Genomic DNA, 26,283 nt, shown 5'->3' with positions numbered 1-26,283 from the left:
TCTGGATACTGTGTCTACAGGTGTATTCTTCTGAAGCATTTCTTTCCTTTTTTGCCTGTGCCCTAAGAAGTAGAAGTCAGAGACATTGCTAGAATTTGCTATGAGAAAAGCTCTTCCAGAATTCCTTTAGGGAGAGTGGAAAATGGATTTTAAGCACTAGCCTCACTTAATGGTGCATATTAATGTGGATACTTAAAATATGACAGTGATGAAGTAAGTATATCTAAAGACATCACCAAATATTTCATAGCTACATGAGCATGGGGATTTGACTAAGGTTGAGGAAGGAACAGGGGAAATATATGTGTGTGTGTGTGTGTGTGTGTGTGTGTGTGTGTATACATATACATACATATATATATATACATATACATACATATATATATATATATTTTTTTTTTTTTGGTAGAGATGCTGGGGAACGAACTAGGGGAAACATTAAAGAAGCCAGTCCATCAGTGTGCATCTGTAGTCCTAGTCACTCGGGAGGCAGAGGCAGGAAGATTGCTTGAGCCCAGTAGGTACAGTGAGGTCTGATTGTGGCACTGCACTCTAGCCTGTAAAGGAAAATAGATCCAGATGTAAAAATGGCATGTATAAATATTAGAAAAAAGAATTAACAGGAGGAATTAAGAAAAATAATAGTGGTAAATCAAGGAAGAAATTCTAAATAAGTTATTTTTGATGCTTTAGTTGCCAGAGGAAAACATTAGAATGTTTTAAAGCATTTTCTACTCTATTTTCTTGGAATGTAATTCACATTATCTTAATAGAAAGACAATCTTTCCTTGGTTATAATATATTGACATAGCATTGTCAAATTTTTACTGTTCAACTCTACTTGAGGAAAATGTTACATGGTCAGTAATTTAAAATAAGTTTGGAGATGAAGAAGATATGAACTCATGACTGAGTTTTAAAATATCTTGATTGTAGAAAATTTGCAAAATACAGAAAAGTATAAAGAAGTAAGAAACTCTATTATCCATTGTACTAACTTTTTAAAAATTGATTTTAGTTTTTCAGTTCATAGCAAATTGAGTGGAAGGTATAGAGATTTCCCATATACCACCTGCCCTACACATGCTTTGCTTCCCTCGTTATCAACATCCCTCACCAGAGGGATACATTTTGTTACAAGTGATGAACCTACATTGATGTCTCATTATTACCCAGAGTCCATAGTTTACATTAGGGTTCACTCTTAGTGGTATACATTCTATGGGTATGGGCAAATATGTAATAACATATATTTACCACTATGCTAGAATAGAGTAGTTTCACTGCTCTAAAAATCCTGCTTGCTCTGCCTACTCATCCCTCCTGACCTCCTAAATCCTGGCAACCACTGATCTTTTTTTGTGTGTCCATAGATCCGCCTTTTTCAGCATGTCATATATGTGGGATCATACATAATAGAATGTAGCCCTTTCCGATTGGCTTCTTTCACTTAGTAATATGCACTTAAGTTTCCTCCATGTCTTTTTTTTTTTTTTAGACAGAGTCTCACTTTGTTGTCCAGGCTAGAGTGAGTGCCGTGGTGTCAGCCTAGCTCACAGCAACCTCATACTCCTGGGCTCGAGCGATCCTCCCGAGTAGCTGGGACTACAGGCATGCGCCACCATGCCCGGCTAATTTTTTATATATATATCAGTTGGCCAATTAATTTCTTTCTATTTATAGTAGAGACGGGGTCTCGCTCTTGCTCAGGCTGGTTTTGAACTCCTGACCTTGAGCAATCCGCCCGCCTCGGCCTCCCAAGAGCTAGGATTACAGGCGTGAGCCACAACGCCCGGCTCCTCCATGTCTTTTTATAGTTTGATAGCTGATTTCTTTTTAGTGCTGAATAATATTTCATTGCCTGGTTGTACCACAGTTTATTTCTCCATTCATCTACTGAAGATAATCTTGGATTGTTTCCAAGCATTGGTAATTATGAATAAAGCTACAGTGAATATCTTTGGGTACAGGTTTTTGTGTAGATATACATTTTCAGTTCATTTGGGTAAATACCAAGGAGCACAATTGCTGGCAAGAGTACCTTTAGCTTCTTAAGAAATCATCAAACTGTCTTTCAAAGTGGCTGTATCATTTTACATTCCCACCAGCAATGAATGAAAGTCTCTGTTGTTCCACATCCTAATTAGTATTTAGTATTACCTGGATTAATTGTAATTACTTTTTAAAATTTTATTCCATAGAATACTTCCATTATTTTATGCACACACGTGCAAATAGTGTGCCAGAATTTAGTGATTTACATTTAGTTGGACTTAAAGGTTATTTCTTTTTTCTTTTAGGCTGTCAGTAAAACTCTGTCATGAAAATACTTTATATAAACTTTGTTTGGTATACTTTTTCTTTAAAATAAATTCCACAGGTAGAATTGTATATATTCTACTTGTATATACTATACTTGTATATACTATAAAAGGTATATACATATTTTAAAAGTTTCAAAATTTTTAAGATTCCATTTGACTTGGCTAAAATTATTCCTTTGGGGAATAATTTGCAAAGATAATTTTCTTTTCTGTGTTTAGATTTTCTATACAAATGGTGAGGACCTTGAATAAATATGACATGAAATTCAGTAAGACCTTCACTAAAGACATTAATTTCAAATGAATATCCCACAGATTTTCTATAAGAAGATTTAATATCATTCAAATGAGTTTAATAAACTTTTACACTTTACTTCTATTTTGTGTTGGAAGTGTTGTTATACAATAAAGTTGAGGAAAGGACATGTAAGTATTAATCCAACTGGTTTAAAGTAAGCAAAATTGAGTATTAAGAAATATGAAATGAATTATTTATGAATTACAACAAATTTAATATGGTTAATTTCAAAAGCAAAAATGAAGTTTTATTATTACACTTAATTTCTTTTTTAAGAAAAATTTACTTTGAATTAAGATAATTAGGTTACATTAAATCTCAGTATAATTATTTTTAAGCTTCTTAAAAATATTTGGTTAGAGTCATTGTGCTCTGGCTATTCATATTTGAATGCATGAAGAAATATTCTGTCATAAAACTGATAAATGAAAATTTATTTGAAAAAAATTTTTTTAATTTTTTTAAACCTCTGCATAATCTGTAGTCTGGTCTATTGGGTAGAATAGATAGAATATAATGAATTAACACATTATATTTATTGGTTTGCATTTAGCTTCTCGGAAATTCCTGTCAGTATTAATTGTATCTTACCCACTTTGTCCTTCCAGCACAAAGCAGTGCTCATTTTCTCAATTTGGAAAAACCAATTCATTACTAGTTACAATATTCTTTCAAGTGGGGAAAGTTACGTCTGTTTCATTGGCTCTAAATGTATTAATAACTACAAGTATCCTTTGATTGATAAAGTAACTCTTCTAGGACATTTTACCATTAGTTGAATTCTTTAAATGAACCCTTTCCTCTTCCATTGGTCTTCAAATGTAGAGATATAACTTGCTAGAAAACATTATGAACTCTTCAGAATGTCACAGAATAAAAATGTTTAGTAAGAAAATATGGTAACAAAATTTTTGTTATTTATTGGGTTTTTTTTTAGTGCTTCATATTGTTCTCTTTGTAAGTAATAATTCAATACAATTTTAGTAATTTGGGCAAGTCTTTTACCCAACTAGAAGTCATTTTAGTATCTTTGACTTCACAACTATTGTAACTCTTTTTGGAGGGAGGGCTTATCTTTATTTTACCCTACTTTCTAGCCACATTAATCTGGTTGCACTTACATCTTGTTAAAAACTTGGTTTTGGGTTGTTAAAGTTACCCACCATTTAGGGTGAGTCTGTAGTAGCTTTTACTCTAGTGCTGGTTCAACTCTACCTATGAAGTATGACTCCCTGGATCTCTACTGAATGGTCTTGGTGTTCATTGAGGTCTTTCTACTCTGCTTAGTCAGTGGTTTCCCAGTCCGTGTGAGCAGTGATTCTTTGCCTGCTCTGGTGGGTTTTCACCTTACCTGTGTATGAAGGAAACCCTATGTGGATTGTTGGAGCTTTTTTTTTTTTTTTTTTTTTTGGTATGGCTCCCTCCCCTCTTATACTCTGCTTCACAGATTCCAGCTGCCTCAGCCTCCTCCAAATTTGATTTGTTGATCTCAACTTAAAAGACTGACTCAACTTGGGTTTCTCCCTCCTGGCACTGTTCTGTGGTGTGTCTTGAGGCAGAAAGCTAGGATGGTGATAGGACTTAGTCTAATTTGTTCCCCCTTTTCAGGTATTATAGGCATGTACCACCTTTAGTGTAGTGTCAAAAACAGTTTCATATATCCAGTTTTGTAGTTGTTTACAGCAGGAGGGCAAGTCAAGTACCATATACTCCTCCATGGCATAAGTGGAAGTCTGGTGTTGTGTGCTAAATTTGATGTTAAAACATTGAAATAGAGTACAGGAAGACTTCCAAGGTTAGTCAACAAGTATTAAGAAGCTACTAGTGTTCTTGGTGGATAACACAGACAAAAAGTAAAGACTATGACTTAATTTGTGTATATCAAGCTTTTATGGAAAATGGGAGCCTGAGTATAAAGTATAATCTTCAAGTTGGATTGAAGCTGAGTAAATACAATTATTAAGCATACCCAGTACAGTACTTCCAAGGTATATAGCTTAGCAAGAATGGGTGGAAAATTTTACTAAATTCTATGAATAACTGTTTAACAAACTATTAATTTTTAAAAATTAATTCTCATTTTGATGTGATTATACTTTCTCCAAAGTTGATAGTTCTCCAAAGTTGATAGCAGTCATTTTAATTTTGAACTTTCCTGGGCATAACAAATTTCTAGGCACAACAAATTACTTAATTCCAAACCCAGACTCTCAGCATTACTTGTATATAATATGTGACCCCAATGAAACATCAACAAAGTAATATTTTTTCATGTCTAGCTATCTAGCTGTTGGTTAAATCTTTCATTGGTGTCCCTATCTGTGTTAACTGATCCAATTATTAATGCCCAGATTAGTGTCTTCAATATCTGTATGTATATCACTTGTCTATTTCTCTAAAACTGATAATTGAGAGTATGAAAAATAGATATAAGTGTATCTAAAACATAGGCTGGGTATTAGTATTATTGTGTGGCTTCATAGATAGAGTTTTTGACACTCTAAATCTGTTTGTTATTAATAGCTTAACTGTTAATGATGAGGGACTTTAAAAAGACAATGTTAGAAACAGATTTTCTAATTTTTCACACCTCCTTAACACCAGGTTGTAAGTGCTGTTAAACATTTGATCAGGCTGATCTAGTTTCACTGCTAATAACTACTTACAGTCTCATGAGCAGACTTTCAGTGGCTGCCAAATGCTCCTTGCTACTCTTTAGCTAGCTGTGATCCAACTAACTTTTGGCATTTTATCACCTAGCAATCACATTTGGACACAGATAAGTTATTGGTCAACACTGGAATTATACAGGAATAAGAGAGGTCTCTTTTCTGGATCCAATATGATTTTGAAGGACTTTTAGGAAAGTTTAATCTGTTCTAAGTTCTCTATATCTAAGTCTCCTCTAGTCATTGATACTGGAATTTAAGGGTGAAGGATGGGAAGTGGAATTCAGATGCAATATTTTCAGTATATACATATATCAGGCTAATGGCAACAACTGGACCATTATTTCTGGTACCAATAAAGTACCAATCCGATAGCCTTCCTTTCATTAACTTATCCCCTAACCTTATTTTATTTTCTTTTAAAAGAAAATGAGGAGGGGAGAGATGGGTTAATGCCTTTTCAGAATCTTTTGAGTAAAAATAACAACAAATAAAACACCGAAAATCTACCACCCACAATTAAGTGAGCCAATTTCTTTGTTTCTAAAAAATTACTCTTTGTATATAGGAATCAGTATTAAGGAATTGTTTTTGTAACTTTCATGTCATTGAACACTATAGCATTTTATTGAGAGGCTGAATCTTTAGGATACTGAGAAGATGCTATGCTAAAATAGGTATCTAATGGGAGATCTTATATATCTCCCTTGAATGCCTCGAATGGAAGAAACCAGAGGATTCTGTAAATGCCTAATACCCGGTCTGAGTCATTCATTCATTCAAAAATATTTGTCGGTTACCTACTATTTTAGGTGCTGAAGATACAGAGATAAACAAGACAGATATAAAGTACATTGCAGTAGTTTAATTTCAAGATAAATTAGGAACACCTGTTTTTTGAAGGTGTTATTCTATCCTGTTTCTTCTCTACCTTGCACAAGTGGTGCATTAACCAAAAGAATTTTAAAATTATGGGGAATACATGAATTTGCAGGCTTTATTTTTATTTGAATTCTTTTCTTTTTCCTTGCTTAATGTAAGAAAATGGCAAAATGCTAACAATCATTTATCATCACTGAAGTTTTGGATGGATGGGTGTTTTTCCATATTAAATGGCTGCTCACTCTTGCTTTTCGGTTTCAATGTTACATCTTTTTGGGATATTAAATATTAAAAGGATAACTTGAAAAGGATACCTATTCTTTAATAGATAATAGACCTAAGTGAAATATAGATAAAGGATATTATGGTCAGGTTGACAAACATGGCCATTTATTGATAGTTTGACTTTTCATTGTCTAGGAACTCAACTAATGATATTTATACATAGGTCATAACTCCGTCTACCTCACAGGAATATTGTGAGGCATAATTAGGTGCTATATACAGTGGCACACATTATAGTACATTTTCCTAAAAAGTTTTGCAAATATTAAATCATATGTTATTATAACTAGCATGCATAATATAAAGGAGAAACGCTTGATGAATCCTGTTGACAAGGTTAAAAATCATTTCTATGCTATAAAGTCATATCTACTTTAACTGTTCTATAATTGTTCTATAAATTCAGATTGAATATTAGACAGTTTTTATTAGCTGACTTTTGTGAAATAGTGATTTGTTTTATATAGTTGTATTATACATACATATACATGTGTAGAAAGAGAATTAGGAATTAACTATGAACTATAGGCAGTATTTACCTTTTATTTATGTGTGGTTTGGTAAACCAGTTTGCACATTAACAATATTTCTACTAAAAATGGAAGAAAACTTCCATATTTATATCTTGCTCATTTTTGTATCTTGCTGTAGTCTAAATACCTAGACTATAGAAAGAATTGAATTAAGTAAGATCTTTACTCCTTTCCCAGACTGTACATTCATTCACTTACAAGGATAGTTGAGACGATGCTGTAATTAGATTCTTAAGTGACAGTCTGTGCAGTAGATGCCTAATTAGTTAGTTAATCTATCCTAGTACTATTAGATAATACCTATTGGCAAGCATGTAATGGATTTTGTTCATATGAATAGTCAAATTAAAGGTTTTTTTTCTTAGAATTTATAATTTTCACAAGATAAATTTGAAATAATTTTATTTGGTTGTATGACAATGACATTTTCTCAGATTTTTGAAGTTTATAAATTAAGCAGAGAGGTCATTTAAGTTGACTACTGCATGAAAATATCTAAATTCTGAATTATATTTGCAAATATGAAATTCATGTAAAATATTTACTATAAATGCAACCAGTTTTCTTTTTATTTATTTTTTGATCTATACTTTGGTTAAAAATCTTTGAGCATAAAGGTTTTCTACCTTTAGGATAATTTCTTTAGGCTAGATTCATAGTAATAGAATTATTAGGTCAAAGTGTGTGAACTTTTCTTTGAAAGTTCTTGAATGCCTTATTGCCAAATTTGTTTTGTAAAGAGTCATATAAATTTATTGCCATCATTAGTGTTTAAGTATCTATTTTATTATATGTTATGTCTAGTATTTCAGTGAGAATTTAAATCCCATTGTTGCTTTAGTATATATATATATATATTTGATTACCAGTGATGTTTAATGTTTTACATGTTTTAAAATTAGTTGTGGTGTTTGTTATTGTCTCTGTTCATTACCTATAAGGGCTTAGCATTTTTCTTTTCACTGTAGTTATTTCTACGTTTAAAAATCAGAAATAGCTCAATGTCCTCCCCCCCCCCAAAAAAAAACAACCCACGACCAAAACTAAGTCAGACAACAAACTTGGAAAAATAAAGTGTGTCAGAGGTTTAATATTTTTATGTAAACAAATACCTGGGATTTTAAACTATAAAACATAGATGCAAGAAACTGAAGAAGACACAAATAAATGGAAAGATATCCTATATTCCTGGATTGGAAGAATTAATATAGTTAAAATGTCCATACTACCCAAAGCGATCTACAAATTCAATGTAATTTCTATCAAAATTCTAATGACATTTTTCACAGAAATAGAAAAAACATCCCAAAATTCATATGGAACCATCCCTAATAGCTAAAGCCATCTTGAGCAAAAAGAACAAAGCTGGAGGCATCACACCACTTGATTTCAAAGTTTACTACAAAGCTATAGTAATTAAAATAGCATGCTACAGGCATAAAAGCAGATACATGGTAGGGGGAACAGATAGAGAGCCCAAAATAAATCCACACATTTTACAGTTAATTGATTTTCAACAAAGATGCCAAGAATACACAATGGGGGAAGGACAGTCTCTTTAATAAATGGTGCTGTGAAAACTGGATATCTCTGCCTGCAGAAGAATGAAATTAGACCCTCATTTCGCGAAATGAGGGTCTAATTTTGATATACAAAAATCAACTCAAAATAGATTAAAGACTTTAAACATAAGGCCTGAGGCTGTAGAACTGCTAGAAAAAAATATATGAGGAAATGACATTGGTTTTAGCCATGATTTCATGTATATGATCCCAAAAGGACAAGCAACAAAAGCAAAAATGCACAAATGAGATAACATCAAACTAAAAAGCTTCTTTATGGCAAAGGAAACAATCAACAGAATTAAGAGACAACCTAGTGGATAGCAGAAAATATTTGCAAACCAAACCTCTGATAAGGGGTTAATATTCAAAATCTATAAAGAAACTTCACCAACTTAATGATAACAAAACAAACCAATTAAAAAATGGGCAAAGGACCTTAATAGACATTTCTCAAAAGAAGACAAAGCAAATAGCCAACAGGTATATGAAAAAATGTTTAACATCACTAATTATCAGGGAAATGCAAATTAAAACCACAATGAGATATAACCTCACACTTGTTAGAATGACTGTTATAAAAAAGATGAGATAACAAGTGCTGGTGAAGATGTGGACAAATGAGTACTCTTGTACACTGTTGGTGGTATATAAATTAGTACCATCATTATGGAAAACAGTCTGGAGGTTCCTCAAAAAATTACAAATAGAACAAAAAATTACAAAAAAAATAGAACAAAAAATTACAAATAGATCCAGCAATCCCACTACTGGATATATATATCTGAAGGAAATGAAATTGGTATGTCAAAGAGATATCTGCTTTCCAATATTTATTGCAGCATTATTCACAATAGCCAAGATATGGAATTAAGTGTTCGTCAGTGGATGAATGGATAAAGAAAATATGCTATATATGTGGATGAACCTGGAGGACAATGTTAAGTGAAATAAGTCAGTCAGAGAAAGACAAATACTGCATGATCTCACTTAAACAGTCAGCCCTCTGTATCTGAGGGTTCTGCAGCTGAGGATCGAAGTGGGAAGAAACCCAGTAAAAAATAACTATACAATAATCAAAATAATACAAATAAAAATGACAGTATAATGACTACTTACACAGCATTTAAATTGTGTTAGGTATTAAAGTAACCTAGAGATGATTTAAAGTATAAAGGAGAATGTGTTTAGGTTATATGCAAATACTATGCCATTTTATATCAGGGACGTGAACATACGTGGATTTTGATATCTGTGGGAGTCTTGGAACTGGTACCCTGTGGGTATTGAGGCATAACTGTATTTTTGATCCAAGGTTGGTTGAATCCAACTAATGTGGAACTCACGGCCAACTGTATGGAATCTAAAAAAGTTGAATTCATAAAAGCAGAGTAGCATGGTGTTTACCAGAGACTGGGGAGAACTGGGGATATGTTGGTTAAAGGATACAAAAGTTTAGTTAGATAAGACAAATAATTTCAAGAGATCTATTGTACAGCATGGTGACTATAGTTAATAACATTGTATTGTATACTTGAAAATTGCTAAAAGAATACTGATTTTTTAAGTGTTCTCACCATAAAATAAATATGTGAGGTAATTGATATGTTAATTATTTGATTCATCCAGTCCACAATGTGTACTTGTATCAAAACATATTATATCCCATAAATATATATAGTATTTATTTGTCAGTTAAAAAATAAAATTGCCATTACATTGTCAAAAAAAAAAAATCAAAAATGTCTAGCCAGGGAGATCAAGGCAAGATGGCTGACTAGAGACATCACTTATTGGACTGTCCCAGAGGGATGAAAAGATTTCAGATAAAGGAGAGGGGAGAAAGGACACAGCTTAGGCATACATAGGTCAGAGGAATAAGTACTGGAGCCTACTGGGGACTTCATGGAGGAAAATTGCAAAGCAGAGAAGGAAAAAGAAAAAGGAAAAAAATATATCAGTGAGGATCAAACCCAGAGAGGCTTGGAGCCCAGTGAAGGGGTAAAGGAGCATCTCTTTCTCCTTCTTACACTTCTTTGGTGATCAGCAAGCTACCAAGTTACTTGGAAACTTTTCCACCCTCACAAGCCCAAGTACTGCAGCAACCATGGAACTGCAGGGGCAGCTTGCATAATCCCAGAGCTTAGATATTCTGTGTGGAGTTCCCTTCCAAGGACAGTGACCTGAGAGGTCAGAGAGCTGGCTTTCTTCCATTCAGACTCTTATCCTCCCCTGCCCCTCCCCTGTCCAATGCAACTAGAAGAGCATTTTGAGCTGAGAATTTGGCAAGTGGTTGCATCTTCCAAGCTGATGTGTCTTCCAGTATGAGGATTCCACAGAGAATGGGGCCCAGGCCTTTCCACTTGAGGACCTGCAGTGGACTTGAGATGCATGATCTGGGAGCTCCCTGCCCACGCATTTCTAGAGATCTATAACAGTAGGTCAGACATATAGGCTGGATCCCGTGCCCCCAGAATTCAAGCAAGTTGCTAAGGGATATGTGGGTGGGAGAGATTTGGGAGCTGGACTCAGGAGGCAAGGAAGCCCACATGGGCAGAATTGACTGGAGAATACTGTGGGGGTCCGAGATGTAGAGATCTGAGGGAGCAACCATCAGTCCCACAGGAAAGCCATGCTTCAGACTAGGGTGGGTCCTCTGGCAGGGAAGATCCCAGCCTATGATGCCATAGCAACCAAGTGTGGCATGTTTAGGTGCCTGTTTATAACCAGACACCAGAGGGCAGGGATAACTTCACTCAAGAGGGGCAGAGCTCACTCCAGACAGCCAGTCAGGGAATAATGACTGTCCTAACAAGCAGTCGACCCAGTTTGGAGAGCCTACCTCAACTCTCCTCCCAGCAGCTCCCCCTAGTGGATGGGAAAAAAGCCTTTGAGCCCTGCTGAGTCTTAGCAGAGCTTTCCGGGCTCACTCAACCTAACCACACCCAGCCCCACTCCTCCACTCACCTGAATGACAAAGGGAACACAAGTCATCAGAATCTATGGGACACAGCAAAAGCCTTCCTTGGGGGAAAATTCATAGCCTTAAATGTCTACATCAAAAAGACAGAAAGATTACAAATTAACAATCTAATATACCTCAGGGAAGTATAAAGGGAAGAACAAACCAAACCCAAAACCAGCAGAAGAAAAGAAATAATAAAGGTCAGAGCAGAATTAAATGAATAAGAGAATAAACAAACCAACAAAATGATACAAAGGATTAATGAAACAAAAAGTTGGTTCTTTGAATAGATAAGCAAAATGACAGACCTCTTGGCTAGATTAACCAAGAAGAGAAGAGAAAAGACCCAAATAAGCTTAATCAGAAATGAGAAAGGTCACCTTATAATCGATACTGCAGAAATACAAAACATCATGCATGGATACTACATAAATCTCTTTGTGCATAAACTAGATAACATAGAAGAAATGGACAACTTCCTGGAAACACACAACCTCCCAAGACTCAGCCAGGAAAAAATAGAACTCCTGAAAAGACCATTAATGAATGGTGAGATCAAAACAGTAATAAAAAAATTTCCAACAAATAAAAGCCCTGGACCAAATGGATTCACAGCTGAATTTTATCAGACTTACAAAGAAGACCTGGTACTCATGATACAGAAATTATTTCATAATTTTAGAAGGATGGAATCCTTCCCAACTCATTCTATGAAGTTAGCATCACCTTGATACCAAAGTCAGGAAAGGATACAACAATAAAGGAAAGCTACAAACCAATATCCTTTATGAATATAGATGCAAAAATCCTCAATAAAATACTAGCAAACAAATTCAACAGCACACCAAAACAATAATCCACCAGGACCAGGTGAGCTTCATCCCAGAGATGCAAGGATGGTTCATCATACATAAATCAATAAATGTGATTCACCAGATCAACAGAAGCAAAAAAAAAAAAGATCCTATGTTCACCTCAATAGATGTAGAAAAATCATTTGACAAAGTCCAGCACTCTTTTCCTATTCAAAACCCTCCACAAACTAGACCTAGAAGGAACATATCTCAGAATTATAAAAGCCAAATATGACAAAGCCTCAGCCAACATCATAGGGAATGGAGAAAAGTTGAAAGGATTCCCCCTAAGAACTGGAATAAGACAAGGATGCCCACAGTCACCACTTTTATGCAACATAGTGCTGGAAGTCCTAGCCAGAGTGATCAGGCAAGAGAAAGAAACAAAGGATATCCAACCTGGGGAAGAGGGGGTCAAACTATCATTCTTTGCTGATGATATGATCTTATATCTAGAAAACCCCTAAGATTCCACCAAGAGTCCCCTGGAAGTGATAAATTCAGCAAAGTCTCAGGATACAAAATCAGTGTACACAAATCAGTAGCATTTCTATACACCAATAACACTCAAGCTGGGAGTCAAATCAGAGACTCAATACCATTCACAATAGCAACAAAGAAAATAAAATACATAGGAATATACTTAACAAAGGAAGTGAAAGATCTCTACAAGGAGAACTATGAAACTCTGAGTAAAGAAATCATAAAGGATACAAACAAATGGAAAAACATTTCATGCCCATGGATAGGCAGAATCAACATTGTTAAAATGTCTATACTACCCAAAGTGATTTACAAATTCAATGCACTTCCCATCAAATAACTGACATTATACTTTACAGATCGAGAAAAAGTAATTCTTCCCTTTATTTTGAACCAGAGAAGATCCTGAATAGCCAAAGCAGTCTTAAGCCAAAAACACAAATATGGAGACATCACATTACCAGACTTCAAACTAAACTACAAGGCTATAGTAACCTAAACAGCACTGTATTTGCACAAAAATAGAGACATAGACCACTGGAACAGAACAGAGAACCCTGATATAAAACTACCTACCTAAAATCAACTGATCTTCGACAAAGCAGACAACAGTGTACACTGGGGAAGAGAAGCCCTATTCAGTAAATGGTGCTGAGAAAATTGGATAGCCACATGCAGACGAATGAAGGAGGACCCCTACCTCTCACCACTGACAAATATTAATTCAAGTTGGATGAAAGCCTTAAATCTAAGGTAAGAAAATGTAAGAATTCTAGAGGAAAATGTAGGAAAAACTTCTACATATTGGCCTATGCCAAGAATTTATGACTAAGACCCCAATGGCAATCATGGCAACAAGAAAAGTTGATGAATGGGATTTGATTATACTACAAAGCTCTGCACAGCTAAGGAAACGATCAACAGAGAAATAGACAACCAACAGAATAGGATAATATATTCACAACCTACACATCCAATAAAAGGCTAATATCCAGAATTTACAAAGAACTCAAGCAAATCAGCAAGAAAAAACAAACCTCCATATTAAAAAGTGGGCAAAAGACATGAACAGAAGTTTCTAAGAACAAGAAAGACAACTGGCCAATAAACATGAAAAAAATGCTCAATTTCACTAATCATCAGGAAAATTCAACTTAAAACCACAATGAAATATCACCTTACCCTAGATAGAATTGCCTTTATTAAAAAGTCCAGAAACGAGACACTGGCATGGATATATAGAGAAAGGAACACTTATACACTTTAGGTAGGACTGCAAATTAGTGCAACCCTTATGGAAAACAGTGTGGACATTCCTCAAAGAACTAAAAGTAGACCTACCATTCAATCTAGCAATCTCACTATTGGGTATCTACACAAAGGAAAAAAGAAGACTTTTCATCAAAGAGACACCTGCATTCGAATGTTTATTGTAGCACAATTCACTATTGCAAAGATGTGGAATCAACCCAAGGGTCCATCAATTCATAATTAATAAATATGATTAATAAAATGTGGTATATGTATATAATAGACTGTGACTCAGTCATATAAGAAGATGAATTAATACCTTTTGCAACAATCTGGTGGAACTGGAGACCATTCTCCTAAGTGAAGTATATCAAGAATGGAGAAACAAACACTACATGTACTCAGTATTAAATTGGAACTAACTGATGAGCACACATGTGCACAGAGGGAAGTAAAAGTGGAAATCATGGAGAGGAAGGGAGAGGCGAATGGGGAGGAGGAAGGGAAAGGAGGAATAGGGAGGGGTAAAAACCTACCTAATAGGTATAATGAACGCTATTTGGGTGATGGGCACACCTATAGCTGGGACTAAAGCATTACAAAAGCGATCCATGTAAACTAAAACATTTGTACCCCCTTAATATCTTGAAGTAAAAAAAAAAAAATATCTAGCCAGGCATGTTGGCACACACCAGTAGTCATAGGTATTCAGGAGGCTGAGGCAGGAGGATTGCTTGAGCCCAGAAATTTGTGACTAGCCTGAGCAACATAGCAAGACTCTGTCTCAAAAAAATATTAAAAAAAAAAAAAAAAAGAAAAAGTAAAACTACATGCCTCTCCCCCCAAAAAACCTGACTGAAATTAAGTTGGACAACAAACTTGGAAATATATTTGCAAAACTTATGTGATAGATTTAATATTCTTATGTAGTCAAATATCTTTTATATTTGTTTAGTATGAGTGCCACAAAGCTTAATTTTTTACTGGAGACACAAAGCTACAGTTATGACTGTTGATTAAGCGGACAGTGCTCTAAGAAGAGTTGCCCTCAGGCCTTCTGAGAGAGATGAGGATGCTTGCACCTACTCTAAGTAGGCCATACTGGTTTTACTGTTTTACTTAGTTTTTCTACCCCATACCAGTTGGACTTAATCTGTCACTTAATATTTTTTATTAATGTTTCTACCAGTTGTAGTAACTCTTATTTCCTCCTACTCTTTTTCTATACACACTATATATATTTTGAGACTTTTAAATTTTAAACAATTATGAAAATTTCTTCATATCATTAAACATTTTTCAAAAATATATTTTCCCATCACATGTATGTATCATAATCTAATTATTCCTTTTATCAGATATTTAGGTTACCACTTTTTTACTGATATTATTTTGCCACAAGCATCATGATACATTGTTTGACTTTCCAATTCTATAGTATTTTAGAATAAAAATTACTGGGTCAAAAGATACAAAAGATTTATTATTAATTTTTTAATTTTCTTGTTCTTTCTTTTTAAATAGGGAATGTTAGCCCAGGGGAAATAATCAAACAGAAGAAAAGTTATGCAATGAAAAAAGTCTCCCTCTTATCCCAGGCCACCAGTCCCTAGCAAAAAGCCCAGCAATAAAAGATATAGTTTGAACTCAAAACAATTCCGTGGGAGTGGGAAGCTTGGGAGTGCCATTGGTTGCTCTGATGCTTGTATGTGCATAAAATCTATGGAAGAATATCCATGCAGTATGGATGGGAGCATGCTATACAAGCTGTTATACATACTTTCTTTTTTTACTTATCCTCTCATATTTTTACCTTTCCATGTTATTTTCTTGAAAAGCTGTGATGTTTATACTTCTGTATTTTACCCTTAAAGGCACTGGATGCTTTAATGTTTTTAAAGTCTTTGTTACATTTATTAGTGAAATTTTAAAATACTTTTTATGACTAGGAGGTTGAACATTTTTCCTTAGGGTTACTTACTGGCTATATGTAACCGTTCTTATTTGAATTTTCATTTTCATACCTTGCTCATTACTTAAAAATTAGGATCTTCATATTCTAGCAGGTCATTTTATTTATATTCCTTACATAGTAAGCGTATTAGCCTTATATCATAGTATTAATTGCATATCTTGTTTTCTTAGTCTTTTATTGCTTTTTAATTTTATTTGATTTTTGGAGGTGCAGCCATTGGTTTAAAATTTTTATATTACTTTTATATATCTTTAATTCCCTTCATTTTCATTAGAATCATGTACAAAATGGAGCATAAGTGGGATCCCCTCTTTTTTTTTTGAAAGGTTAAAAAGGTTAAACCATAGACTTATCCATATCCAAATTGTTATAGATTTTGAATTCATGAAGCCTAGTTGAAGGAGATTTGGCTGGAGATTGATAGAATTCAAATTGTGGAATTTTATCATTGTTGGTTGAGTTTTCTGGTTTGTCTCCTAGGGCAGTTGTGAGTGCATGTGTGTGTAATTGAGGGACAGTGAACCTAGTGTGCGTCACATATGTAGGTGTTATATAATTACTGTTTTGCAGGCAGCCCCAAGTAGGCTCAGGGTTTGGCTCTTCGCTGTGTTCTTCCCATTTTAACCTCGACTTTTCCTCTTACTTTTAAAGCTTAGGTACCTGTAAGTGACCAGGGAGTAAAGAAGGTATTGAGGTCTGTCAGATATGTTTTGCATTTCTGGCATTAGCTCTCTGTAATTGTTGATCATCATTTTGATAACTCAGTCTTTGATATCCAATTTAAAATTAGAATGAAGTGAAGATAATTTAAAGATATATGATCTATGAATCATTGATATGCTTTTTCATTAATCAATGTAAAAGAAAAAAGCTGGGCCTACTTTTTGCAGCCAACTCTCACCTTACGATTATTAATTTTTTAAATGTATTTAGATCACATTAAAAGCTACTAGATTAAATACCCACTCTGCACTTTATCAAAAGTACTTAAATTTCTTAAAGATCATAAAAAGGAAAAAAAATGTTTATTCAGAAGTATGCACTGTTTAAATATTTGCATATTCAATATTTTAAAATGTTCACTGTTTAGTAAAAAGTAAATCTGAATAAAATGTTGCCTTCTCCTAGTGATCTCATATCTCTAAGTAAAGCACCATATTGTGATTAACCTGTGTGGATGAACAAATGTTACCTCCCACTCTCCTGGAATCATTTGTGTTCAAACAGTATCTTTTATTGCAGGGCTTACTCCCCAGAACTTTTTGGACGTTCTTATTTCTGGTGGTCCCAATTCCTTTTTATGGGGAGCTAATGGGAATTACACAGTATATGCATCTGAACCTAGAGCAAGTAGCTCCTGGTATTGCTGTGACTCCTAGTGGTTCCTCAGGAGCAGGAAAGATAGAAAGGAATGACAAATGTGGGAGAGATTGTGTCATTAGAATTTGGTACATGATGTGGTAATATATCACTGGATGTGAGAGAATTAGACAAAATCATAACAATTGTTATTATTTACTGTGCTCTCTAATTCTTTTAATAACACAAGGGAAGTATTATTTTTCCCATTCGACAAGTGAGGAAACAGACTGAGAGAAATTATATTCCATTCTGGGTGAGCACAGGTACTATAAAAACAGAGAAGGTGAATTTAACTTTGGACATGAATAACTTAAGAGAGAAATATCTTGTCAAACATTAATTTTGAGAAGCAGGTTTAGAACTTGGAACAGAGGGTAGGGTTGTAGGGATAGGTTTAGAAAATCCTATGCACAGAGATGATAATTAAAATATTGGAAATTTACCAGTCATATATTACGGAGTTTTCATGGCAATAGAGTTAACTAGTCATTCACCTGTCAGAGTGACAGTCTGCTCTCGGTTCTTGATGTGCTCTTGGCGGAAGAATGAGCAGACACAAAGTGTTAAGTCCAGACTATTATCTTGGTCCTCTGCTTGCTTGGAGAAATCACCAACAGAGCCAGTGCAATGGAGTAACCCAGGCAGGAAGCAGCTTCACATGAGTGCTCTTTATTGTAAAAACGGGTCTGTCTCTGAGTGGAGAGAGACAGACTGACTCACTGGCTGATAGACCCAGTCTCTCACTCACTCTCTGACTGGCTGACCCCACTCTCACTCTTTTGACTTCTCACATTATTTCCTTTTATTAGCTGAGTCTGAGGGAGGGCTCTCAAGAGGTGTGGGATGGTATCAAATGGTCAACAGGTGTCCTCAAAATTCTATTTGCATATATGAGCTCCCTCTAAGAAAGCCCACCTGGAGGGGGATCAACCACAATACAGAGACAAGCTAATGGCATACTAATTACCCTTAGGTTACTCTAGATCACTTTCTAAATCCCATTATGCCTGGGGAATTCCCAGATTAATAAAGCAGTCCCTCTTTCCCCAGATGTAGTAATTGCTCGAGATAGGATTAGGGGTGGATAACACCAAAATGGAGTGCCTACCCTTATGCTTCCTAGGTGGAGCAATTGCTCCAAACACCACCAAAGCAGGGGACTCTTATCCCAAGAAGAGTAGGAGATTCTACCAATCTACTTAACACATGCATGTGTTACCACCCTGCCACACTTTTTGGAGCATGGATCCTGATTACCTGGGAAGCATGAATTTTGTTCACAGGAGATTGTAGAACATAGATATATGAGGTGGCATTATAGATAGGTTTCCTCAGCTTTGTCCCACTCCATAATCCTGTTGATAATGCTGAGCTGTTACAGCACAGATTCTAAAGGTAGGAAGATGGGCACACACCTTTGGAAAACTCTTTAGAATCTGGTTATATGGTTTGAAATTTTCACATCTCCAGTGATTCTGAGCCCCTTCCAATGTAATTTTTAGAATCACTGTCCCAGTGTCATAGAATAGAGATAGTGTGGATTTTTGCTTTTAACTTTACTTGTAAAGAGGTATCCCTTTTGTTACTTAATTAGTAAGGAAAACATAGAAGAACTATATTAGCTCCCTTTAATATACAAAGAAGAAATTTATGAGATTACAAGGAAGTAACTCATTTAACTTGAAGGAATGGGGTTTATTGAAAGGTGCACAGCAACAGTTGTGCTGTGGCCTTGACTGTTCTGAGGTTTATCTCTCCCTCCCCCACCAGGGCCCATCATGTACCTCTGTGCCTCTCACTTTCAATTCCCCAACCTTGGTGACATGTCCTTACTGTTCAGCCTTTCACCTTTCACTTAGGCCTGGATCTCTTGCTTAGCCTACACCACTGGTTTGGCTCTAGGCCCAAGGTTTTTACAAGCCACAAGGAATTACCTGAAACTGTATTTTAAACTCCTGGCCTTAAGCAGTCCTGCCTTGGCCTCCCAAAGTGCTGGGATTATAGGTGTGAGCCACGGCACCTGGTCCCCCTGAGGGTGTATTTCTTCTCAGTTTGGCAGCAGGGCAGCCCTGCCACTGGCAGGCAGTTTTGAGGATGCACAGTCTATCCAGGAAGATTTAACAAATATTCTCCTTTTTCAAGGTAAAATTTGCCATCATGGTCAGTGAAATCACGAGATAGGGTTAGAAGTGGCTGGTAGAGGCATAAGGTGTGTAGGATATGTGTGTTTGAAGAATGTGTGATACAACACCAGTAGGAGTGTTTGTTTGAAGCTACAGGAAGATTCCAGTTACTGTATCCCTTGTGATGTACTTTGGAGATGACCTTCATTTCCACAGGGAGATACTGCTAATAAAAGGAGCGTGCTGTATGCCTCACGTGTGTTACGGTAGAAAAAAAGAGTTGAGAAGCACTGATTTAGGAAGTGTCATTCAATTTGAAGATGATAGGAGATGTTTCTAAATTACATTCATATCCTCTCTGTCAATAGCATACTTTTTATCAGTGAGTACCTTTAACAGATATCTACTCTCTCAAGGTGCTTAGTAGCTACAGAATAATTCTCATTTTTAAGTATTTACGAATTTTGGAATTTGGAAAGAATTAAATGGACAGAGCAACTGAATTTGTACAAGCTTTCTCTTTTCGTGACAGATGCATGGTATGTTTTCATGAAAGTAAAGAAAATACTCATTTTTTCAAGTGCCATCAATCTTTAATAGTCAAAAATTTGCTTGGCAAGAGAAGTGGTGCAGCTATACAGAACTGTGGTTATTGTTATATTATGTTGTTTACTGTAAACCTGGTTCAATATTGGTAAACATAGTGTAGCAGAACTGAACTGTTGTGAGCTATCTGGGCATTGGTCCAAGATATCATTAAAAATACTGCCTCAGACTAATTTCGGTTTATGAATAATATTTTGTTAACAGCTCCACTGAAATTGAGCCACATGGTGTAGCTTAAAAATTCTGAATCCACAAGATAATGGGAGTAGTATAAGTATACACTGCATACTCAATATTCTACATTTGAGGGATAAATTTATATGTAATTTTGTGTTAACCTTTAAACTGTACGCACCCATGTGCTTAATATGATCTGATATCTTTAAAGTTTACATAATGCTATGGTTTGCTGTGAATTGGAATGCCTTAGAAACTAAAACATTATTAGTTTAATAATCAAATTTAAAGAATAAGGAGAGGTTGCTGAACAAATATTAAAATGGATATTTAACACAGGTTTTGGCATATGGTTCTGCAAACATCTAGTATCTGTATTAATATTCACCAAAAAGACTGAAGGACATAAAGTTGTAGTAAAAGTCTAATACCTTAATTCATTTATATTACTAATGAAAGATAATTATACCTTTAAATAGGATTTGGAGATTATTAATGTTTGGTTATAAATTATTTATATTAGGTATAACAAAGGGAATGAGGTTATAAGTGAGATGATTCAAGAAAAAAATTCATATTTAGATATTGCTTGCCAAGAAAAGATATATTTGTCTTTTTCTTCATGTGCTCTTTTAATTAGATTCTTTCTGAACATATATTTATAAATTCCTATTGTAAGGGCATGGGAAGCATTTATTTTTTGTCACTGTTAGTGTATAAGGTATTTTTGCACATAAGATATTTTTGCAATGGAAAGATATATGCATTATTTAAAGAATGAATTTTAATATTCCTCTTCTCAATAGATGTTTTATTTGATTTCCAGGTTAGCACTCTACGTTTATGAATATCTGCTTCATGTAGGAGCTCAGAAATCGGCCCAAACATTTTTATCAGAGGTATGTTTCATGTATTTTCTGTATTGCATTTTGATATCTTATATAAATGAATGAAAAATATACTGTAACAATTATTTTAAAAAATAGATTGGTACGTGTTATATAATGAATGCTCAGTTATCAGAATACATAATATGGCTTTGTAGATTATGTATAAATACTTTTAGTATCTCCAAAATACCAAGTCTGTGCCACTCAGTCACCTTCTAGTCAACGTTATGGCCATTTTCCCTCCTTGGAAATAGAAAGTAATATTAGCATGGCAACAGTAATCAAGAAAGCAGATCTTTTTTTTTTTTTAAAAAAAAAGAACTCTGTGTATTTTCAGTTCTAACAGTATCATATTTTGGCACTATGCACCATTTTGGAAAATGTTGTCTTTGTTTGTTTTTATCTTGTATGAATAATTGTTGATTGATTTCAGTTAGAAAACTTTATGATAATCTTACTTCAAGTTTTTGTTTCTCTTTCTGTTCTCTATCTTCACTTTCTTAAACTTTGAATTTGAGCTTTCCTACAGTGGTGATTTTTCTTCTCTAATGTGTAGAATGATGATGAGGATGGTGATGACTTTATTGAGTTCTGTTATGTGCCAGACATGTAATATACCAAGGTACTTAACATATATTATCTCTAATTCTTATTAGAAACTTTACATATATTATCTCTACTTCTCATAAGAAATTCTTATAAGAAATATTATTTCTAAATCTTATAAGAATAAGAAAACAAGTCATATTATTTCTGTTTTATAGATGAGAACAACAGGGCCCAGAGAATTTACATAACTGCTCATGGTCACACATCTTAGTGAGTTATGGAAGTAGTATTCAAACCTAGGTCCATGTTAATCCCAAAGCCTCTGGTTTTTCTTGTGTGTCTGTGCTGTCCAATATGATAGCCATTAGCCATATGGATTTTTGAGTTCTTGAAATACAACTAATCCATTTAAGAAATGCGTGAAGTACACACTGGATTGGAAGGCTTAATGAAAACAAAATAATATAAAATATCACTAATAATTTTTAAGTTTTGGTCACACATTGAAATAATATTTTGGGTAAGATTGGGTAAAGTAAAATTATTAATTTTACCTTTTTGTTTTTAATGTGTAAAGTTTTTAATTCAAAATTTAAAAGTTTTAAATTAAGCCGTTCTCAATAGCTCACACTATAATCCCAGCGCTTTGGAAGGCCAAGGCGGGAGGATCACTTGAGGCCAGTAGTTCGTGGCTACAGTGAGTTATGATTATAAGGCCCTTTCTCTTGGGGAAATAAAAATTAAATTACATATGTGGCTCTTATCCATGGTCCATGTGTACATTTCTATTGGATAGCATTGCTTGAAATCATATTGTCACTGGTGATCTCATTATTTTGGCCCTCACTGGATCAGAGAAACGACAGGAAACCCATTGCCCATAGTGCCCTGATTGAGGTATAGCCTTCTTGAGATTCACCTGCTCCCCAAACAAATGCATAAGTAAACAAATGCACACAGATCCCCAATCTTATTTCTAAATAATTAGTAAATTAGTATATGTGAACTAGTAGGCCTTATTTTCAAATAAGGAATTTTTGAAGTTTGGTTAGAACATGTAAGAACTAAGTTGTTTTACCTTAGACGGAATACATGCAGTGTAATGAAAATTTGGTTTAAAAGTTTATTCAAATCAAAACAGAAGTTTGGTGTATCTGTGTTTCACTAAATCAGTGATTAGAAACCTTTGGGCTATGAAATAAGTCACACTCACTATTGGCTATTAGAGAGGAAGTGATTGAGATTGCAAAAAGGATATCCTTGATATTTATGTTCTTAACCACTGTCAAGTTATAGTGTATTTTAAAGAAACTAAAGTTGGCTATGGAGATTTTAAAGTTTTATTTTAGTGCATTTGAGAACTCGATGAAACTTAAAGGATTTACTGATCTCCCTCCTTGTATCAAGGATCATTTTGAATTGGCTCAACTTGCTTAATCCTCTGCGGTTCCCAAGATTATTTTCTTACCAGTGTTATATCAGATACAGTGGTTACTAAATTTCATCAAAAAGAAAAATGTTGCTAACTTATTTAAGGAAGTTTAGATATTTGGATTCAGATGGATTATGTGGATTGAGCAGATAACTAGATATTGTAGTCATAGGCCTTGAGCTCAGTGGAAAATGGATATACAAAATTTCTACGACTATTTCGTAGAAATGAAATTAGAATTTCAGATGAGATTCACACATGTTGACAAATATTTACCATGATTTTATTTTCTCTGGCTGCATTTGGAATGTAAAACAGGATTGCTCTGAATTATTAGTCTGGTTCACTTGCACAGGAGGAACCAGTTAAACTGAAAACAAACTGTTGTCACCAAGAAAAGACATTGTTTCTGGATTTTGGAGATGACTGTATGCAATTCTCAGAACTATTCTTCACTTTCTAGGTTGCTAAACTCTGAGTGGTACTATGAAAATACATTCTCACTACCTAAATAACCAATGTATGGGAATGGCTAAGTTAATTGAGGTGTAAGTTTTTCATAATGTTAAAAGAGTAAGTTAGATCTATTTGAATGTACATGGATAGACTTCCAAAACATTGTCTAGTAAATGAAGGAAGCTGAAGTATGTCATTAATATGGAAAGCCTTGAACATAAAGCAATACTGTACACTTTTGTGGGTACATATTTAGAGATATAAAGTATATTAAAAGTTCTGAAAGAATATACATTCCAGGCTAGTTGCTTCTGGGCATAGGGGTGTTAAAGGGAATAAAAGGGATTTTTTACTAAATTGTAGGATTTTTTTTAAAAAACAAACCATACATATATTATTTGTACAGTTATTTAAAAATAAAAATAATTGAAGAATAAATGCATTCTCTTGAATTATATGAATTTAAAGATGGAAGCCTGGAGGTAGATTTGTGACAGGCCATTGCTGAGGATACCCTAGAGTACTTGATAATTTCAGTTGGTTAAATTACAATAGCTTGCTATTTTCTCTCTCACATTTTCATTCTGTAGTATTCAGCTGCCTGGGTTTGCCTGAATATAACTGTGATCTTTCTGTCATCTGAGCTTTACTCAGTGGTGTATTCCCTCTGCCTAACCTCTCCTCTCCTCTCTACCTTAGAAGAAGGTTTTCCTAGAAAGGCTTTCTTGGGGCTTCATCTCTCTAAGCTGATAGTACATTCTGCAGGGGCCTGGTTGCATACTATGCCAGAAAGTTTGGACTTTATCTTTGGCAAATGGGAGCCTTTGAAGGTTTTCAAGTAAAAGAATAGCATCATTAGGTTTTTACTCTGGTATCTATATGCCCTTCCCTCCTAAGTATGGATAGTAAAAAAAAGAGAATGTAATATTTTAGAGCTGTGTACTCTGTTAAGGGTTGCTTTCTCTCTCAGTTTCACTTGGATCCTATGGAAAATTTAAGGCTGCTTGTTGTAGAATGACTTAACTAGTTTGAGTAGTAAAGGACCATTTTATCTAAGTGCTTCCAGGTCTGTCTCAAGGTTTTTACCTAATTCAGAACTGTTCCATAGGAACTTACTATAGGGAGACCTACTTATTTGGGTTGGTTATTGTAATAAAGAGGAAATGATTGAAGTGGCACCAATTATTCAGATATTTAATATTCTCACCCTGGTTCAAGGCACAGTAGAATACTTCCAATTTTGACATTTTCCCTCAGGATGAATGAGGCTATGAATGACTGTGATGCTAATGAGCTGTACTGAATCCGGATTAACTATGCTGGGCCGCCACGTCTTCCTTTGCATGGGCTTGTTCTTTAGGGTGAAGTTGTGAGAAGGCCAAATTGGAACTCCAGGCATCATTGAACAAGCAAGATATGTATCTCAGCAGCCCAATCTCTCACTTGGGCTTGGCTTTTCTAAAAGTGCCCTTGACCTGGGCCATCAGAAATTTGACTGTTCTTGATAGCTTCGGTTTTAAGTTAGAAAAGTGTTCTTAGCTCAGCTATTTTTTTCTTAATTAAAAGAGACAGCATTGAACCTACAGTGGAAGTCAAAACATTTGTCTAACTAGGTTGTGCCAACTAAGACAGTGTTATCTCTGATTCATCATAGATTTTAGACCACTACCCAGATTCTAAATATAGTTTGTGTGACTTCATTCTTTTACTCCCAAGGGGAGAAAATTGAATGTTCTTTAGAAATATTCTCAACACAAAGCCTTTCCTCTGCTTTATCTTTATTATCCTTCAACATTCAATAATTACAGCCAGAATGTTAAGGAATTGTCTTTCTAATTCTACATTAATTTTTGTTACTTTGGATTCATTAGAAGCTATCATTTTCTGGTTATATTGCTTCATCATGGAAAGATAATTCCCACTCATTTCTGAGATTTTGTATGGTATTTATATCTCAGAATGAGGCTTGATATCCTTAACTAATAAAGTTAAGAATTAGAGTGTTACAGAGGATCTAGATTTTTTCCCTTTCTTAAAAATTTTACATTGTTAGGCCGGGCGCTGTGGCTCACGCCTGTAATCCTAGCTCTTGGGAGGCCGAGGCGGGTGGATTGCTCAAGGTCAGGAGTTCAAAACCAGCCTGAGCAAGAGCGAGACCCCGTCTCTACTATAAATAGAAAGAAATTAATTGGCCAACTGATATATATATAAAAAAAAAAAAATTAGCCGGGCATGGTGGCGCATGCCTGTAGTCCCAGCTACTCGGGAGGCTGAGGCAGAAGGATCACTCAAGCCCAGGAGTTTGAGGTTGCTGTGAGCTAGGCTGACGCCACGGCACTCACTCTAGCCTGGACAACAAAGTGAGACTCTGTCTCAAAAAAAAAAAAAAAAAAAAAAAAAAAAAATTTTTACATTGTTTATACTGTATTACTAGCTCTTATTTGTCATGTTAGCCAATAAGTTAGCCTGAAATAGAAGTTTAAAAACATCTAATGGATTGCTTCTTCAGATTTAATTAAGAATGCCAAATTATTGAACACTGTAGACTCCAAAATTCTATTCTCTGTTTGTCTTTTACCTATATGAAGAGAGAAAACAATAATTGTT

The 26,283-nt window shown here is 34.8% G+C and overlaps 1 protein-coding gene across 4 annotated transcripts in view; it reads left to right on the top strand.

The window, feature by feature from the left end:
* Window positions 1-26,283, top strand: part of SSBP2 (single stranded DNA binding protein 2) — a 277,732-nt gene that overhangs the window by 73,366 nt on the left and 178,083 nt on the right. For all 4 annotated transcript variants that reach the window (XM_012784369.3, XM_012784370.3, XM_012784367.3 and 1 more), the window contains exon 2: window positions 21,176-21,248. In XM_012784369.3, the coding sequence (XP_012639823.1) occupies window positions 21,176-21,248 (73 nt within the window). The remainder of the gene's footprint in view (window positions 1-21,175; window positions 21,249-26,283) is intronic.

This window comes from Microcebus murinus, chromosome 11 (genome assembly GCF_040939455.1).
Source record: "Microcebus murinus isolate Inina chromosome 11, M.murinus_Inina_mat1.0, whole genome shotgun sequence".
In the NCBI taxonomy this organism is placed as follows: domain Eukaryota; kingdom Metazoa; phylum Chordata; class Mammalia; order Primates; family Cheirogaleidae; genus Microcebus; species Microcebus murinus.
Note: the sequence above shows the minus strand (reverse complement) of the source record. Positions and strands in the feature narration are given on the sequence as shown.